At 44.2% G+C, this 17,697-nt stretch overlaps 1 protein-coding gene across 1 annotated transcript in view; it reads right to left on the reverse strand.

Moving 5' to 3' along the window:
• PTPRT (protein tyrosine phosphatase receptor type T) overlaps positions 1–17,697 on the reverse strand; it is a 764,724-nt gene that overhangs the window by 246,056 nt on the left and 500,971 nt on the right. Inside the window, exons 8-9 of the mRNA XM_056844110.1 lie at positions 10,336–10,632; positions 8,681–8,790 (exon numbers count right to left, since the gene is read on the reverse strand). Of these exons, the coding sequence (XP_056700088.1) occupies positions 8,681–8,790; positions 10,336–10,632 (407 nt within the window). The remainder of the gene's footprint in view (positions 1–8,680; positions 8,791–10,335; positions 10,633–17,697) is intronic.

Here is a 17,697-nt window from a genome sequence, read left to right on the forward strand (position 1 = left end):
CCAAAAGGGGTCCCCCCCACCCTTAATGTGCATCTCTGAGCAGAGCTTGCCACCCACGCACAAAGCTCCCAGCCCCGAAAAACAGCTGAGAAGTTTGCAAAGCATTGCAACACGACTGAAAAGCAACACAACCTTGTAAGCAACACCTTTGCAACTGTGCAAAGCAACACCTGACACCTGGGAGTTTGCAAACCATGGAAAGGGACAGAGGCAGCTAGCTATGAATAATGAGCAGGAGGGGTGGAATTTCCCTTTTTGCATGGGACTCCAAATGCATTCTTTAAGTCACCATTTGAAAACAAGTTTTGAGCAAGGATCAAAATAGACCTAACCAATCTTATGAATGAGGGAAAACCTGAAGACACACAACTGAAACCCCCCCCTCAAACCAGGGAGAGAGAGACTCGAGGGGGAACACACACCCCAGGCAGAACCGGCAAAAGCCCCCTTTGGCTTCCCCCACCACCCACAGAAACTGCTCCCTCCCCACACACACACAGACTCTGCTTTCCCCCCCCCCCACACACACACAGGAGAAAAACTATAGATTAAAGCCCCTAAAGGGGTCTTACTGTGGCTGTCTTCTGTTCCCTCAGGAGGGGCTGGGAGGAGGACTGGGTAATCCAAGACGATTTCATTTAAGCACGGGACGTTTTGCTCTGGAGATGCATATAGGGTGATCCATTCATCCCAATAGGGAAAAGGGGAAAGGGGAAAGCCCATATCTCGGGACCCCCTGACCCAATGTTTACAAAACTTCGGTGGTCTCTTAAGAAGGCTTGTCTGAAGCTCCGCTCAAAGTTTGGGATCTGCACCCCCAAAAATGCGCCCCCTGCAGCCACGGAAAGAGAAAAGGGGGGAACCGATATTTCTGCCCCCACTGAACCCATCTTTACAAAACTTGGGTGGTATCTTAAGAAGGATTGTCTGAAGCTATGCTGAAAGTCTGGGGGCTGTATCCCCAAAAAAGCACCCCCTGCAGCCACGGAAATGGAAAAGGGGTGGAGGGAAAAGGGGTGGAGTCCATATCTTGAGACCCCCTGACCCAATGTTTACAAAACTTGGGTGGTCTCTTAAGAAGACTTGTCTGAATCTCTGCTGAAAGTTTGGGGTCTATACCCCAAAGAATACGCCCCCTGCAGCCACAGAAAGGAGCGAATGTGCACAAGCATCCCCCCCACACACACACACACACACGAGGATTTCCCTCTCTCTCTCTCTCCCCAGCCGGGCCGCACATCAGCTGATTCCTCCAGTACTCAATCTTGACTGATTGGCCAGAAGAAGACCCAGCTTGGCCACCGATTGGCCGGGGAAGGAGAATGCTGCTTACTGACGCCCTGAATTGGCCGGATTTATTTGTGAACTCCTGAACTCGCTGAATTCGGCTCCCCGGTTGCCCGCCATTTTTGAGTTCGGTTCATCCAGAACTAAAAACAACCAAATCAGGGGAAATTGGGCTGTTTTTCAGTTCAGGCCGAACCGAATCAACAGCCCTATTTGCAAGTACAATTAATTCAGTGCACAAAGCAACTGAATCAGCATCTTCTCCTTTAATGCTATTATTTGCTAAATTAAAAGATGAAGATTGTTATGCAAAATTACACACATGACAGAGAAAAAAATCCAGCCTTGCTCTTTGATTGTTTGATTTTGGAGATAGTGTCAGTATATAATTTCAGAGCTATTAAGCTGTTAAAAAAACAGCTTTATGTATATTAAAATTCATTCAGAGTGCCCCTTGGGAAGATTCTAAAACCTTAAAAATCAGTTCTTTTGCAGCTTTGGGAGACAAAGTCATTCACAAAGAAGGAAATGCAAGAAATCAAACACATATTCCATCTAGCCTAAAGAACAAATCAGAGCAGGACTATGGAGATCCTCTCGGGCTCCTATGGATACTCCCAAAGGGATTCTACAATCATGCATTTAAATGCAAACTAAAAAATGGGGTCGCCATAAGTCGGCTGCGACTTGACGGCACTTTACACACACACACAAAAGGTACTATGGTACAAACTACTTTTGGCTTAGACGGAAGCAAACAGAACCCTTTAAAATGGAACTCATTCTCTCTGCAAATTTTAGCCTTTATCTCCCATTCTGCTTGAGTTGTACATATAATCACAAATGCACAGGTTGTAAGACCTCAGTAAGAAAGGAAGTTGGAAACAAGATTTTGCTCAGATGAATGTCTAATGCCCCCTCAATTTTAATGTATTCATGCTTTAATTGATTATGTAAAAAAGCTATATTACATATATACTTGCAAATGGAACCGGGAAATCATCATATTCCGAAAAGCATAACACACATTCATGTTAGAAAGTCACCCATCAAGAGTTGATTTCACATCACATTTACTGTGGCCTGCAGGGTTTAAATATGTGGAATAATTAACACATTATTGGGAAAGAGAGGCAGATGATCATTTGCTGTTACATAGTGCTGGTAACTTAAGCACAACTTGTGCCATAATACCAACAGCGGGATCTTCTCTATGAAAAGCTGGACCTGGCTGTGTTCTCTGCCTTCATAAAGTAGGGTTGCCAGCTCTGGGTTGGGAAATACCTGGAGATTTTTGGGGCAGAGCCTGAGGAGGGTGGGGTTTGGGGAGGGACTTCAATGCCATAGAGTATAATTGCCAAAGAGGGCATTTTCCCCAGGTTTTCACCCACAAAACCTCCCACCAGTGGTCAAGAGGGACCTGGCAACCCTGTACTAGCTGGAGATCTCCTGCTATTACAACTGATCTGCAGCTGATAGAGATGAGTTCACCTGGAGAAAATAGCCACTTTGGCAATTGGATTCTGTGGCATTGAAGTCCCTCTCCACCCCAAACCCTGGCCTCCTCAGGCTTAGCCTCAAAAATCTCCAGGTATTTCCCAACCCGGAGCTGGCAACTCTACTGCAGGCCCTTGCAGCATTTTTAATCACCTGTGCTAGGCTTTAAAATGGTGGCAGAATGCCTGCACTTGACATGGAGACACCATCACTATGGTTGCCAGGTCTGGGTTGGGAATTACCTGGAGATTTTGCAGGTGGAGCCTGAGAAGGGTGGGATTTGGGGAGGGGAGATACTTCATTGGGGTGTAATGTCAGAGAGTACAACTTACAAAGCAGCCATTCTCTCCAGGTGAACTGATCTCTGTCACCTGGAGATCAGGTCTAATAGCAGGAGATCTCCAGCCACCACCTGGAGGATTGCAAACCTAACCATCACATCTAGTTTGACTCTAAGTTCCACATAACTTCTTTCTCTCAGTCCCTGCCAGGACCTAGCACATATTTTGGGTCACCCAAAAGGGAGTTATAGGAGAGCAGAACACCACTGGGAAACAAGGCAATAATCACACTATTATCGAGAACTCCATCGTTGCATTTGTAAATTGACACTAATTGATGTCTCTACTTTCTTTCTTTGGTCTGCCCATTTATTAGTCAATCCAATTTACCATTGCTTACCACAGGTGTTTTTTCTTTCCAACTCCTTTGGGGAAGGGGTGTGCCAGAGCAAGCAGGTGTGTATGGAAGAAGAAGAAGAAGAGTTGGTTTTTATATGCCGACTTTCTCTACCACTTAAGGAAGAATCAAACTGGCTTACAATCACCTTTCCTTCCCCTCCCCACAACAGACACCCTATGAGGTAGGTGGGGCCTGAGAAAGCTTTAAGAGCACTGTGACTAACCCAAGGTCACCCAGCTGGCTTCATGTGTAGGAGTGGGGAAACCAACCTGGTTCACCAGATTAGCATTTGCCGTTCATGTGGAGGAGTGGGGAATCAAACCCGGTTCTCCAGATCAGACTCCACCGCTCCAAACCACTGCTTTTAACCACTACACCATGCTGGCTCTCCAGCCTAAAGGATCCCTAGAGCTCTTGGGGTGTGCACTTGTGGAGATGTCTACATGTGTCAGGTTTCATGGGTGAGAAGGTTACTCTGTGGTAGCAAAGCCAAAAGGAAGTCCTGTGCCACCTTTAAAAAGTGTATTTCAGCCTAAGTAGCACAGGTAGAAACTGCTTCATCAGAGGAAAAACTGAACTATGGGGTTGAAACACCATGAAATGCAAGAGTTACAATTCATGCCATTTCCATGCAAAACCCAACAGTTCAAAATAAGCCCAATGATCTTTTACCAATAGATGTAACAGTGTCTGTTTAAGCCCTAGTTAACACAATTAAACCTATTGTTAAATTCTAATTCAGCAAATTACTTGCTCAGCATGTATTTATGCTCCGATAAATCTGTTAGTCTTGGTGCCACAAAGCCCCTTTTGTTTATAAAGAAGGAGGGGAATTGTAATACCTACTAAAATGTATTTTGTCATAGAGCTATGATCCTTTGCAATGAATTAATATTATACATTGAATGTTAAAGAAAAAGAAAATTATATCCTAGGAAACGGTAGTTTATTTTCTATGAACCTATGTTTTGCTATTTAGGTACTAATGGGAGGGGGGAATTGCACAATTGTACTTCGCTTTGGGTGACAAAACCCTACAAACTGGTCCTAGTGGGGGCTGCCAATAACAGGGTGAAAATGTTCACAGAGTGAAGACAACTAATTATTTTGATTATACTGAACTTCCCTCCTTTGTTTTGGTCATTGCCAGATGTCATAACCTGCTTATTTGTAAAGGATTGCTTTTAAACCAATAATGCCCATACCAGTGTTCTTATTAGAGTTATCATTTCTTGCTTGGATAAGTATTTATTTTTGTATGGCACCTGGAGTCAGTGAATGCTTTAATCTTTGGGTTTATGTTCTCTTTGGAGAAAAGGCTGAAGGAGAGGGAATCCAAAGAGTCAAATGAATTCACCTTGACTTCTTGAATGGCATGGCCAGCAAACGTGGAGTTGAAACCGTTAACACAAAGGGCTTCTTCAGTTGTTGCTTCCACTGAATGCCAGCCATCACTTAAAAGATAAAGTTATTATCGTGATGCATTACTACCCTCCAGGCACTGCCGTGCCCCACTGCAGCTGTTCAGCCAGAAAAAAATGATTTCTGGAACAGTAGTCTGTTCAGCATGCTGTACTCTTATATAGTGTTTAAAGAGCGAACAGTTTCTTTGAACATTTCAAGGAGTTCTCTCTTCTTTTTTTACTGTTATTGATTTTCATATCTGCTCATGATTTGATAGTGATTCTCAGAAAATAATTAACGTGCATCCGTCTCATTCTTCAGCCATTAGGAAGAAGCTTTAAAACACACTTTATCATCTGCTTGCATGTGTGTGGGATATACAAAATAAGTTATAAGCACCGTTGTGCTAGCTTATGAATCAGGACAGGCAAAACAAAGTACTCAGTGCACTTCACTTAACAGACAACTAACTTGTGGAATTTACTTTCTTACCATGTCGTGAGAGCCAGTGTGGTGTAGTGGTTAAGAGTGGTGGTTTGGAGGAATGGACTCTCTGGAGAACCGGGTTTGATTCCCCGCTCCTCCATATGAGGAGGAGTTGGTTGGTTTCCTCACTCCTACACATGTGAAGACACCAACCGGTTGGTTTCCTCACTCCTACACATGAAGCCAGCTGGGTGTCCTTGGGCCAGTCACAGCTCACTTAGAGCTCTCTCAGCCCCACCTACCTCACAGGGTGTCTGTTGTGGAGAGGGGAAGGGAAGGTGAGTGTAAGCCGGTTTGATTCTTCCTTAAGTGGTAGAGAAAGTCAGCATATAAAAACCAACTCTTCTTCTTCCTCTGACTGCCAGTAATGCAAACAGCTTTAAAGGGGGGTTTAGACAGGTGTCTAACCATTACTTGCTCAAGTGTCTTACCCAAACCTGGGGTATTTGCTACCGATAGTTATCATCATTTGGGTCCAAAGAAGGATTCTTGAGGAGGGACTTCATGACTGACTCTTTCAAGACAGTTGGTACTACTTTCCTTCCAGTGACCACCCAGACAATCCCTTCCAGCTCAGCACAATCAGTCATGAAGGCAAGGGGTCATACACTGAGCTTGTAGGCCAGACAACCCCAAACATCTTGTCCACCTTCAGCCACAATGTCTGAACTTAATGTAGTGAAACGATACACGGACAGTAATGAGACTGAACTGTTAGACTGGTAGATCCAAGCCAGAAGCTAATGGTATTATCTGCATATTTGAATGTGCTGAGATTACGTGATCAGGGCTATCAAGGCATGATGAATAAATGGAACCTCCAGTTCTGAGGCAAAGTGCTTCTAAACCCTAGTTACTGGTGGGGGGGAGCAACAACAGGGCAAGACCTTGGTCTATTTGCCTTGCAAAGGCTAGTCTGTGAAACTGAGTGCTGAATGAGATGGACCACCGCTATAATCTAGCAGGGATCCTTGTGTATTCTAATGATATCCAAGGGAGGGGGAAACTATACAGACTCAGATTGTTTAGACATGTCACAAACATTTCCTCTCTATACATAGAATCATAGAGTTGGAAGGGATCACCAGGGTCATCTAGTCCAACCCTGTACAATGCAGGAAGTTAACAACTACCTCCCCCCACATACCCAGTGACCCCAACCCTCCCCACACCCAACCACCCTCCTAGCCAACAGGCTGCGAAGTAACCACACTGAACGGCTAGGCAAAATTTTAAAAATTATTTTATTTTATATAATTTATTTAATCGTATTTTTCTTCTTTAAATTCTCCTTGTGTCTCTTAAAATTCAAATAAACACCAAATAAATTTCACTACTGGAACTGTGACAGCCGGACCACAACCACCCAGCAAAATCTGTAGCTTATTAGCTACAGGCACGTCTACATCAGGAATTAATGGATTGATCAGCTGTGTCCTTAAGTGCTTATATCTTCTACAATAAAATAAGAGAAGCTCCACGGTTTCGACAGAATCAGTTCCACATCCACATAGACGTTCAGAGTAGGGCTTTTTAGGATAGCTTTTACTTTTGAGTGGAGCTTAGCTGCCCTCCATAGGTGCGCCGTAAGCCTCAGCTGACATATACTATGCAATTGTCTCATGTCGCTGAGGATGTCCCCCGCACAGAGATTACTAGTCACAGCAAATTGTGCAAGCCTTTTGGTGACATGCACAAACGTCCTCCAGAGATGGAGCCGAAACCACTAAACTCAGTTTCTTTCTTTGACCCAAGCCACTTTGGAAAATCATGTTTCCAGATGTGAAAAGCTCAGTGCATTAACCTTGCTGCAAACATCCAGCCCTCTGCCATCTGCTTTTACTACAGAGGCAACTGATAGAATTGCTATATTCATAGGACTGGCTGAAATGAGGCACATCAGACAAGATCATCTTCAATCTAAGCTTTCTTTTTCTCACTGTATCAAATGAGCCTTTCAAAGAAATTACAGGCAGGAAGCTAGATGGGATTTTAGTACAATTCACATTTAATCTCTGGTTGCAAGAGTCAAAACTAGGAATGAGTAAACATTTCCTATTACTTTTTATATTTGTGATCATAATTTCAGTTCTCTGCTTTGTGCAGATGGTTCTGTTGACCCACTTCTATTGTGTATACATATTATATAGTGCTTATGCACAATTTATATTGTGTTCATGTATAGAATCTATGTAGTTACTCTATGAATAGAGTAAAATATAACACTGATGCACAGGAATGGGGGAAAAAGTGCATTTTACAAGAAAAAATATCAACGTGAGAAAACAAAATGGCATGAAAATGAAGAATCACAAGTGTGCGTTTCCCTTCCATGAAAGCCCCCATAACCTCTGCCTTTTTTCCTGCTTCCTTCTTTCCTTCCCACTCACCAGCCAACCAACCTTTATCTGCCCCCCTGTTTACAAGTTCCTCCCCACCCCAGCAGCCTCTCCCTAGGAAAACTTGGTATGGTTCCGGCTTCCAGGCTGGGCCCAGTTGTGTGGTGAGGAGCCCTCAGGGACTTTGGGGGGCAACTCACTTTCCCTTGTATCTCCCTACCCTTATTGCTTTCTTTCTTCCTCTTCCTGGCAGCCCTCACAACCTCACCTTTCACTGGTTCCTTTTCTTCTTCACACCCACCAACCTTCCTTTCATCTGCTCCTCATCTCCAGCTATATTTATTATTTATTTACTTCATTTATATCCTGTCTTTCTCTACAATAAGGATGCAGAGAAGCGTATGTCATACTCCTCTCCTCCATTTTATCTTCACAACAACCCTGTTAGATAGGTCAGGCTAGGAATGTGTGACTGGCCCAAGATCACCCAGTGAGCACCGTGGTAGAGTACAAATTCAAACCTGGGTCTCCCACATCCTAGTCTGAAATTCTAATCACTTCACCACTCTGGCTTCAGTGGGGTGGCTGCTGTTGAACAGTAGCAAGCAAGCAGCCAGGCCTGGGTGAGATGTTTTTAAGCCTGGAGGTTTTTAAGCAGAGGCTAGATGGCCATCTGTCAGCAATTCTGATTCTGTGACCTTAGGCAGAGCATGAGAGGGAGGGCATCTTGCCCATCTTCTGGGCATGGAGTAGTGGTCACTGGGGGTGTGGGAGAGGTAGTTGTGAATTTCCTGCATTGTGCAGGGGGTTGGACTAGATGACCCTGGTGGTCCCTTCCAACTCTATTATTCTATGTGTAAGTCATGTAGTAGTAAGTCACTTTGTGGTTAATGCTGGCCCTGGCCCCAAAGAGTCCTCACTCAAAGATTTGTAAACTTGCCCGAAGTAGAGAAAGTACATGATGCTTCACAATGGATTACCCTCACCTCATAGAGTGTAATGATCCCATTGGTCTCGTTTGGGGGCTTCCACTGAACATAGATCTTCTCTTCAAAGGGCCCTCCCTGAATGGATTCAAGGGGAACAGATCCAGGAACTAGGAAGGAAATGAGAAAAAGAAGCAGTTTTTATTATAATATTTATTCTCCTGAAATCTCTGTAGTACACTAGAGAAGACGTTTTTTCAACAAGGCTCAGTTGATTCAATAAACGTACAAGACATTCAGGCTGGTTACAAGTTTATATGCATGCTGGGTGCTTGTGCCATGACTGTGTTTGGGTTATAGGTGTGTCTACTGCAGTATGTTCCTTGCAGTGTGTTGTAAACCAACTATATCCCAGGATTAAGGCAGTCAAGATGAAACCCTAAGAATGGTCATTTGTATATTTTACACTAGCTCTGTTAGTAAGTTTACTGAAAGGTACCTGATGTTCAGGTGGACCTGGAACACTGAGTTTTACCACCTTTGTGATCAATTTATGATGCTACTCTACTCACACTGTGTTGCAATACACAGGTATAGGGGCAGCTCAGTCCTAAAGCCTTGGTGCTGGAATACTGCTGGCAATGGTGCAACATCCTATGCTCTCTCAGCAAAGAAATGAAATGGTAAAAAGACACAGCTCCAAGGAACTGAAACAACAGAAGCTGAACTGGAGTTCTCAGTGACGCTACTCAGACACACCAATTGCAGAGAAGGGTGCAGGTGATAGCCCTTGTTTCAGCCATATATGGAAGCAACCAATCAATGAACAGCAATGCCTATAGGCCTCACTAGCATCACCCCATAACTAGCTAAACAACATAGTAACAATCCTCCTTTGTAGGGAAGTCTATGGTTAGGGTTGCCAGATCCCTCTTTGCCATTGGTGGGAGGTTTTTGGGGAGGAGCCTGGGGAGGGCAGGGTTTGGGGAGGGGAGGGACATCAAGGCCATAGAGTCCAATGGCCAAAGCGGCCATTTTCTCCAGGTGAACTGATCTCTGTCGGCTGGAAATCAGTTGTAATAGCAGGAGATCTCCTGCTAGTACTTGGAGGCTGGCAACCCTAGTTATGGCACGCCAATAGGATTGTTATAATTACCACATGCCTGGGAGTTCTGCAGATGGCGGTTCAAATACTCTGCTGCAAACACATGCCCTTTCAATCAGCAGGTGCACAAGAAAGGATGGCTGACCAGTCCAACAGTACCACCCAGATACCTCCACATCTCACCTCATAGAAGAAGCCTCCACAGAAAGCCCACAGTCTATCCATGAATGCCTCAAGGAACAGCTTTTTTTTGTGAGGCAAGAGGGACACAGACACTAAGGATGCCATTCATCTCTCCGATAACACACCAGGCACAGAGGGTTCGGATAAAAAGTAAGTCCAACTCCTCCACTGGCATGGCCCCCATGCTGCCCACTTCTGGCTCCTACATTACCCCAGTGGTGCCAGTAACAGATTTATACCAGTGCAGAAGCAGGACACTACAGTTATGCATCTCCAGGCTATGCTGTCATGGTGCTTGGTTGCTATCCCGTGCAATTTATAGGCTGGCCTTATCCTTAATCTCTGCAAAGTATCTCAGGACATAGGATATTGGTACTGGTTTTCAGAATATTTGTTTCCAGTCACATAAGTAACCTTCTTTTCTCACCATCTTCCTCAGTTTGCACCACTAGCTCCTCACTCTCCATCTTGCCCTCTGGGTTTGAAAGAGCCAGCTTCAGTCGGATGGTCATGAAGGGCCGAAGTCCTCGCAGAGTGTAGTGGGAGGATGTCTGAATAAGTTCCTCCGCCTCATACTTCTGCTGGTTGAACACATACTGGTAATAGACTGTCAGGTTATAGCTGTGGCAGCGAGTCACGGCGTAACCAAAGGGCTCCCACTGCAAAGTAAGCTGGCGAGATCGGATGTCAACGACCTCCACGTTCTGGGGACCATGGACTGGATCTGTAAAACAAATGGATGATCTTCAGGTAATGAGGCATACAAAAGTATATTAATTTAATAAGGAACTTATGTCACCTTTCTAAAGTCCTGCTTGAGGCAGCGTTCAAGCAAAGACAATACCATCAATTCATTAAAACATCAGAAATTATCAACACAAAAACAAGCCAGGAGCATAAACCAGCATATACCAACCACTGGACATCCTAAAGAATATCCATAAAGCAAATCACAAGCAGACCATAAAATAAAAAGATAAACCTCCTTAGTCACAAACCTGGGTAAAAAAGGAATGCTTTGGCCTGGTGCCAAAAAGACATTATGGTGGCTGTCATATGAACGTCAAGCTGGAGGACATTCCAGTGCCACAACTGAAAGTGCATTGCCTGTAGTCACCACCCCTTACTCATCTCTGAAGACGGGACAGCAGAGCTTGAGAATCAGATCTTAACTGGTGGGCTGGACAATATGGGAGGAGGGTATCTGTTGAGGTTCTTCATGGGTTCATATTCTGAATCTTACTTCTTTAGAACAATTACCATTTCTACATTTAAGTGCTTGGGAGACACAGAGATAGTTTGGTCCTAAATTATAAACTAAAGAAAATGACTTTCTGGTATGTTGCCAGCCCAGACAGTGGCAGGCAAGGACATGTAAATGGTCATCGCTACAATGGTGTACTTCAAGCACAGACATGGAAGTGACATCATCACGTCAAGACAAAACTCTAGGATTCCACTGAAACTGTAGGCTTTTCTGCACTTCTTATTTCTGTTGCTAGTGTGCCCATACTGTGTCATCCCCTCCTTTTCTGCACAAGTTTTGGTCCCTCCAGTGGTTGCTTCGATATTACACTGCTGCATCACCAGCATATTTCCCTGCACTTTAAAACATGTGGAAAAGGGGGGGGGGAGGCACAACACCATCACACAAGTGAAGAAATAACATGTGTGGGAAAGCCCTCTATGGTTTTACCATAGAGTTTCAGTGGAATCCTAGCACATTGGCCTGATGTGATAACATCACATCCGGGTTTGTGCTGGGAGTGATAGCGATTCCCCCATCCCCACCACCCTATCAAGAGACAGTGGGGGAAACCAAGGCTTCTGGAATGGATGTCTCCCATCAGAGAGAGACACCTGGCAGCCCTAATGTCAAACCACATAAACTGTGGTTTGATTTAGCAAAGTTAACCATAACTGTGGTTTCAAATGAAGAATGTGGGTATTCTTGCCCAGTGTTGCCTTCATCACAATACAAGCCAAGCCCATAGCCAGGTGTTTACAGGGGGGGGGGGAGGAGAGATAATTAAACCAGGATTTGAGCCAGTGTATGTAACTCACAAACTAGCCATAGTTAAAATAACCCCTGGCTTTGTGTTATGTTTTAATTGAGCCAAAAAAGTATCTGTGCATGAATAATGTTCTATTCTACCAAAATATACTGTTAGCACACACAGCATGTTATATAACACACACACACACACAAATATGTACCCATTTTTGTGAACACACAGAGTTAGAGGCACGGTGCACACCCACGCCATCACTGCTGTATCCTTTTTCATACTATGTGTGTGATAAACCTCCAATATTATATTAATCAACTGCCGATTATGAATGCACATATGGCCGCGCATAGAGTAATAAATGATTATATGTAATTTTCACCCATAATTTCTTGGTTTCAATGTGCAATTAAAATATATTGCTTGCTAATTTCATCTTTTCTCGGTACGAATTTATAGAAACAACAATGGTTTTTCAAAACTCTCAGAAACAAGGAACTCTATAGTCTTTTGTCCTTTACAAGCTGCACATGGCATGAGGAGAAGAATCTAAAAATTGTCAGAGAATAAGAAGCAATCCATTTTCACTTCTGCTCGTAAACAAAGCATAGATGTGTTGAGCAGCTGGTGTGCTGTTCTTAGCTGCAAAATGGATGACCATTTTATTTATTTAGAGTCTTAACATACTTACATTTATTTTAGGCCTTGTTTTAACACATAAAAATTTGGCATGAAATTCTAAACATGCAAGATAAGAAACCTTGCATCTGGTTAGGAAAATGGGTTTGGGGCTCTTAAACATTCAGAATCTCTAAAGGTACCTTTTTTTCTGGCAGGACTCCTGTGCTATTAAAAGCTGCCTTTTGAGAAGCAGGAATGTAACAGCTGCTACTACTATTCTCAACAGTCATGGGGAAAGCGGCACTCCTTACATGTCTGCTGCTTATGCAGCTTGTAGAGGCATAGGAGCCCTGAAGAGGAATATGTTGGCATAGGTATGGTATAAAGTCTCTACTTCTGAAGGCCCCCATAGGGAAGACCTGTGGCCAAGTAGTAGAATATCTGCAGAAGGTCCCAGGTTCGATCCCCAGCTGCTTACTTCAGAGTACACTGTAATCAATAGGACTTATCTCTAAGAAGCCATGCACAGGGCCAAGCTCTGTGTGTGTGTGTGTGTGTGTGTGTGTGTGTGTGTGTGTGTGTGTGTGTGTGAGAGAGAGAGAGAGAGAGAGAGAGAGAGAGAGAGAGAGAGAGAGAGAGAGAGAGAGAGAGAGAGAGAGAGAGAGAGAGAGAGAGAGAGAGAGAGAGAGAATTCCACAGTGGTAGCTATTTTACTCTGGCAATCATAGGCACATTTACTCAGAAGTACGTAAGAATTCCACTTTTATGGCAAATTGGTTTGTCATTACATGGACATGACTTAATTTTTTTAAACCAGAGTCATGAACTCTGATTTAACACAGGTCTGGAAGCCTGGTTCACAGGGAAAACCAGAATCCACACCTTGTGTGTTTCAAATGTCATGACAACCTATGGTTTGCAATGAGACTGGAAGTCTCTGTTAGATTGTGAATGAAACAGAAATTTTGTGGCAAACCATAGTTTGTTGCTTGCAATGGGAAGAGAGTAATTGTGCACAAGCGAAAGAATTCCCGTGGCTTATTAATGCAGCCGTTACATCTGAGGACTCTGTTAGGAACTATGCCATGGTAACTTTCAACCAGAGCAGGAGTGATCTTAGTGATTCTGGGGCCATGGGTAAAGCCAAGTTTGGACTCACCACACCCAGTGGCAGTCTTTGCTATGGAGCAGCCTGGGCAATTGCTAGATAAAGTTATTTCCCCACTGTGCTCAGCTTAAAAGAAGACTGTCAATAAGGGGAAAAAATGAAAGAAATTAATCAACTTGTATAAAGAAAGGCATTAGGGTATTTGAACAAAAAGGTCATACCGGCAAAGTTCTTCCCCTGATATTGCAACCTAGCATTGGTATTCAGAGGTGATTCTTCAGTGCCTTTGGAGCAAGAAAGTCCAAAGGCCAAACATATAAGTTGCAATGCACATTGGGCAAAAACACACAAGAATGCCAGTCATCAGGAATAAATAAATGGCTTCAGGCAGATCCCTTTAGCTGCTCCCAAACTGAAATTCCAAGTGGAATTGGGGAAGAAGGGGGGAAAGCGGCATCATATGTGCTAACTAGTGCTATTAATCTGAACTGGAAAGATTGCCACCTACTCAGTCTTTTTGAAGCCTTGGGACCTTCTTTATACAACAACAGAAGGAAATGGTCAGTGCCATCTCGGTCTTTCTAGGGCACAAGCAAGATGCAACCTCGAGATTGGCCAGCCTTGAAATCAGAGTTGCCAAGCTCCAGGTGGGGCCTGGGGAACTCCCGTTTTGACAATTGCTCTCCAGACTACAGAGATCAGTTCCCCTGGAGAAAATAGTTGCTTTGGAGGGTGGACATGGTACCCTGATGAGCACCTCCCTTCCCAAACCCTGCTCTCCCCAGGCTCCCCCACACACACACAAATCTCCAGATATTTCCCAATCCAGAGGTGGCAACCCTACTGGTGGTGGGGGGAGGCTGGAAGAGGGAGCTTAGCAATTAGCCAGCATGGTATAGTAGTTAAGTGCGGTGATTTGGAGTAGTGAACTCTGATCTGGAGAACCAGGTTTGATTCCCCACTCCTCCACATAAGTGGCGGAGGCTAATCTGGTGAACTGGATTTGTTTCCACGCTCCTACACATGAAGCCAGCTGGGTGACCTTGGGCTAGTCACACTCTCTCAGCCCCACCTACCTCACAGGGTGTCTGTTGTGGGGAGGGGAAGGGAAGGTTATTGTAAGCCAATTTGATTCTTCCTTAAGTTGTAGAGAAAGTCGGCATATAAAAACCAACTCTTCTTCTTCTGTAGAGTGGGGTGGGGCCCCCACACCTGTGTAACCAGACAGACAGCAGACAGCCTGCCTGCCCTCTCATACCAGAGAGGCAATCATGGCAGCTTTCTGCCTGAACCCCACCCCCCACCCCATGCAGGGCCTGGGGAAGCCACCTCAGCTGCTCTGTGGCTAAGGCTATGATGGCTTCCCACCATTTTGTAAACAGAAGAACTAGTCCAGACCTAAGAGCATGCCTTATGGGCAGGCCTAAGCCCCAGTTATTTAGAAAATGGGTACTAGCTGCCAATCAGCCATGACAAAATCCTTTCAGCATGGTCCAGTGAATTAAGAATCTTGTTTCAATTTGTTTGAAATCAAGTTCAGCGCTTCTTCCAAGTGCTATTCGGAGTATCCGCCCAAATGTAACTAAACAATATTGAACCCATATGCTTCAGTTAAACTGGTGCAGCATTCTCATGCAGAGACTGATAGCTTTTCCGACCCCATGATTCTTGTAATCCTGTAGGAAGCACAACTGCATAAGAATGTAAAGCAATTAATCAAAGAGAGATTCTTAGCATGGAATTTCTAGGGGAAAAAGAAGAAGACAAGCACAAAGATCAATCTATTTTTTTCCTCAAGTTGACATAAGAAACTGTTTCCTACCCCATCCTTTTATTTATTACAGATTCTTAACCAACAGGGGTTTACTGAATGTGAACAATAAATATTTTGACAGCTGACTTAGGGAGACAATTAAAAATATACTTCCCCCCCCGAACAGTAGCAGCATCTTGAAGTACAAATATAGCTGCATGGAGCTTCAACAAAACTGTCACAAGATGCAAACCTCTATTCTCTGCTTGTACTCAGTCGGCCAGAATAGCAGCTGGAGCCATCAAAAACACTGTGTGTCCCTGTCCTCCAGAACAGGAACCTTCTGTTTAAGATGTCCAGCTATTGCAAGGCTGGCCTGCATAATCTGTGACTGGCAACCCTATCAGCTGTATAGAGCAGCCCAACCAGGCATGATAACTGAGTATCAATACTGACACACACGTGTGTGTGTGTACACACACACACACACACACAGAGTTTCTATGCATGGTCTATTACAGCTTTTCCCAAACTGTGCTCCATGGAGCACTTGGTGCTCCGCGAAACATCTCCTAGGGCTCCGTGAAGAGATTGGAAAGAAAAATACCGCTGTCATTCGGTTTAGTATATAGGTGCTAGGTGAAAATTAGTGCTCCGTGACAAATTTCTCTCCTTAATATTGCTCCCTGACTCAAAAGGTTTGGGAGCCGCTGGTCTAGAACATCATTTTTTACCCTGTCCATTTTCTGTGGAAGTTCCAGATCCAGTGCAAAAAGAGCACCTGTGCGCAAATAAGCATTTAGGCATAACTTGGTCATAACCTTCGACATATCTTCAAGACATCTGTTAAGTAATAAACTCCCGTAGGGCACAATGCCACAGAGTCCACCCTCCAATGTATCCATTTTATCCAGTGCAACTGATCTGTGTAGTTTGGAGATGAGCTGTAATTCCAGGGGATTGCCAAAATTGTCAGCAGACTGGTGGAAGCCTCTAATCTCCTGTAATCTGTCAGATCTCACCACATGGCTGGGCAGACCTCACCATGGAGCTACAAGCATAAAGGAGGGATGGTTTGCTGCAGTATGAGGATGATTATAAATTCCATGAGATAAAGTGTTCTTTTTCCTTAAAAAAATGAGTCACCACATGGGATGTATGGGATGTGAAACCATTCCTGGAAGGGACAAACTCTGTGTGTAAAGTGTCGTCAAGTCGCAGCCAGTTCATAGCGACCCCATAGGGTTTTCAGAGCACAAGACTAATTGAGGTAGTCTGCCATTGCCTGCCTCTGCATAGCAACCCTGGACTTCCTTGGTAGTCTCCCATTCAAATACTAACCAGGGCCAATCCTGTTTAGTTTCTGAGATCTGATGAGATTGGACTAGCCTGGTCTATCCAGGGCAGGTCTAAACCAGATTGTGTGTGTGTGTGTATTATGTGTCGTCAAATTGCTTCCGACTCAAGGCAACCCTATGAATCAATGTTGTCCATCTTTAACAGTCTTGCAAATAGAGGGCTGTGGCTTCCTTTATGGAGTCAATCCATCTCTCGTTGGGTCTTCCTCTTTTCCTGCTGCCTTCAACATTTCCTAGCATAATTGTCTTTTCCATTGACTCCATTTTCCATTGTCTTCACACAGAGCCAGATTAGGCCCGGTTTAAAGACTAGGGACCAAACCAAAGGAAGACAACTTGCTTGATAGGCTTTTACATACTCAGCATTTATATAAGAAGGATCACTGGCATCTGCACAGGATCACTGGCATCTGCACATTCAGAATTAGCACAATGCATCTCATAGTCCCAGGCCATATATCCCTAAATTTTCAACGTTGTGCGTGTCATCAGCTTGGTTTATATTTGACACCCAGTGTGCAGAACCCCACAAGTAAGGATTTTCTTGAGCATCACATTTAAACCAGGACTTCAATGTGATGCTAAATGCAGAACCGGTGCAAAAAATGGCAGCTGAAAACCTGGTATCAACATGCTATGTGTATCAATGTAGAACTTACCCCTGTCCTATTGTCATGACATTCCCCTCACCTGCTTGACATGACTGGTTGCCACAGGCACATGGGTTGGGCAAGGCAGGATGTCATGACATCAGGGACCAGTTCAGTATGTTTGCCGTGAATCCTCCTCTTCTTTCAGCAATTTTACACATTGGTTTGGGAGACGCAAGATGAAAAACAGTTCTCTTGAAAAGCTGTGCCATGCGTCTTGCTCATTTCTTTCTTTCTTTTGTACCGTACCGTACTGCTGGGAACAGAATTTAATCAGTGGGCATCTGCAC

The sequence above is a fragment of the Euleptes europaea genome, chromosome 2 (genome assembly GCF_029931775.1).
Source record: "Euleptes europaea isolate rEulEur1 chromosome 2, rEulEur1.hap1, whole genome shotgun sequence".
NCBI lineage: Eukaryota > Metazoa > Chordata > Lepidosauria > Squamata > Sphaerodactylidae > Euleptes > Euleptes europaea.